Raw genomic sequence first — 1269 nt, forward strand, 5'->3', positions numbered from 1 at the left:
ACCCTTCCCATGATGCTCCTCACCTCCACCAACCCTTCCCATGATGCTCCTGGCCTCCACCAACCCTCCCCATGATGCTCCTCACCTCCACCGACCTTTCCATGATGTTCATGGCCCTCAACAACCCTTCCCATGATGCTCCTCACCTCCACCGACCCTCCCCATGATGTTCCTCACCTCCACCAACCCTTCCCATGATGCTCCTCACCTTCACCGACCCTTCCCATGATGCTCCTGACCTCCACCGACCCTCCCCATGATGCTCCTCACCTCCACCGACCCTTCCCATGCTCTTCTCCGGCCAGGTGATGCGCTGGGAAGGTTCCATGTTCCGGGAAGTGCAGCAGGTGCCGGCGCGAGGTTCCTTGGTCTTCCAACCGTTGACGTTGGCCGGCCAACGCTACGTGGTGTTGGGCAACGACTACGCGCCCAGTCGGGTCTACCGGCTCGGTCCCGGCGGACACCTGGAGCTCGCCCAGGAGCTCATGGCACCGACGCCGCGGGCCTTCGCCCCGCTGTCCCTGGGCCACCGCCACTTCCTCGTGGCCTCCAGCTTCAAGGGGGCCACCCAGATCTACCGTCACGTCACCGTGGACCTGGGCGCCTGAGGGCCGCGGCGCGGTGGGGGCACCGCGGCAGCGGGGGCTTGAGGGACGTGGGGATGGGGGGCCACCAGCCACCGCGTCATCGGGGGCCTGAGGGACACGGGGACGTGGAGATGTCGGTTGTGGGGTCACCGTGGGCCTGGGCGCCTGAGGGACGTGGGGACATCGGCCACCACGCCATCATGGACCTGGGTGCCTGAGGGACATGAGGACATCGGCCACCATGTCACCATAGACCTGGACACCTGAGGGACATTGGCCACCACGTCACTATGGACCTGGGTGCCTGAGGGATGTGGGGACATCGGCCACCATGTCACCATGGACCTGGACACATGAGGACATTGGCCACCACGTCACTATGGACCTGGGTGCCTGAGGGACATGAGGACATTGGCCACCATGTCACCATAGACCTGGACACCTGAGGACATCGGCCACCATGTCACTATGGACCTGGGCGCCTGAGGGACGTGGGGACATCGGCCACATTGCCTTGGCCCCTCCTGGCATTGCCATCTGCCCGCCATCGTCCTGGTGTCACCATTAACCCCCGTGTCCCCTCCTGGTGTCACCACGCACCTGACGTCATCCCCAATGTCACCACGGGCCCCGTGTCCCCTCTTGGTGTCCCCAACGTCCCCATTGGCCCCACATCACCCCC

The 1269-nt window shown here is 64.6% G+C and overlaps 1 protein-coding gene across 1 annotated transcript in view; it reads left to right on the plus strand.

The window, feature by feature from the left end:
- Positions 1 to 608, plus strand: part of LOC112963139 (leucine-rich repeat LGI family member 4-like) — a gene marked incomplete at its 5' end in the record, with an annotated part of 11623 nt that extends 11015 nt beyond the window's left edge. Inside the window, one exon of the mRNA XM_026059903.1 lies at positions 306 to 608. Within this exon, the coding sequence (XP_025915688.1) occupies positions 306 to 608 (303 nt within the window). The remainder of the gene's footprint in view (positions 1 to 305) is intronic.
- Between the last annotated feature and the right edge of the window lie 661 nt (positions 609 to 1269).

The sequence above is a fragment of the Apteryx rowi genome, unplaced genomic scaffold, assembly GCF_003343035.1.
Source record: "Apteryx rowi isolate R43461 unplaced genomic scaffold, aptRow1 scaffold_1610, whole genome shotgun sequence".
In the NCBI taxonomy this organism is placed as follows: Eukaryota; Metazoa; Chordata; class Aves; order Apterygiformes; family Apterygidae; genus Apteryx; species Apteryx rowi.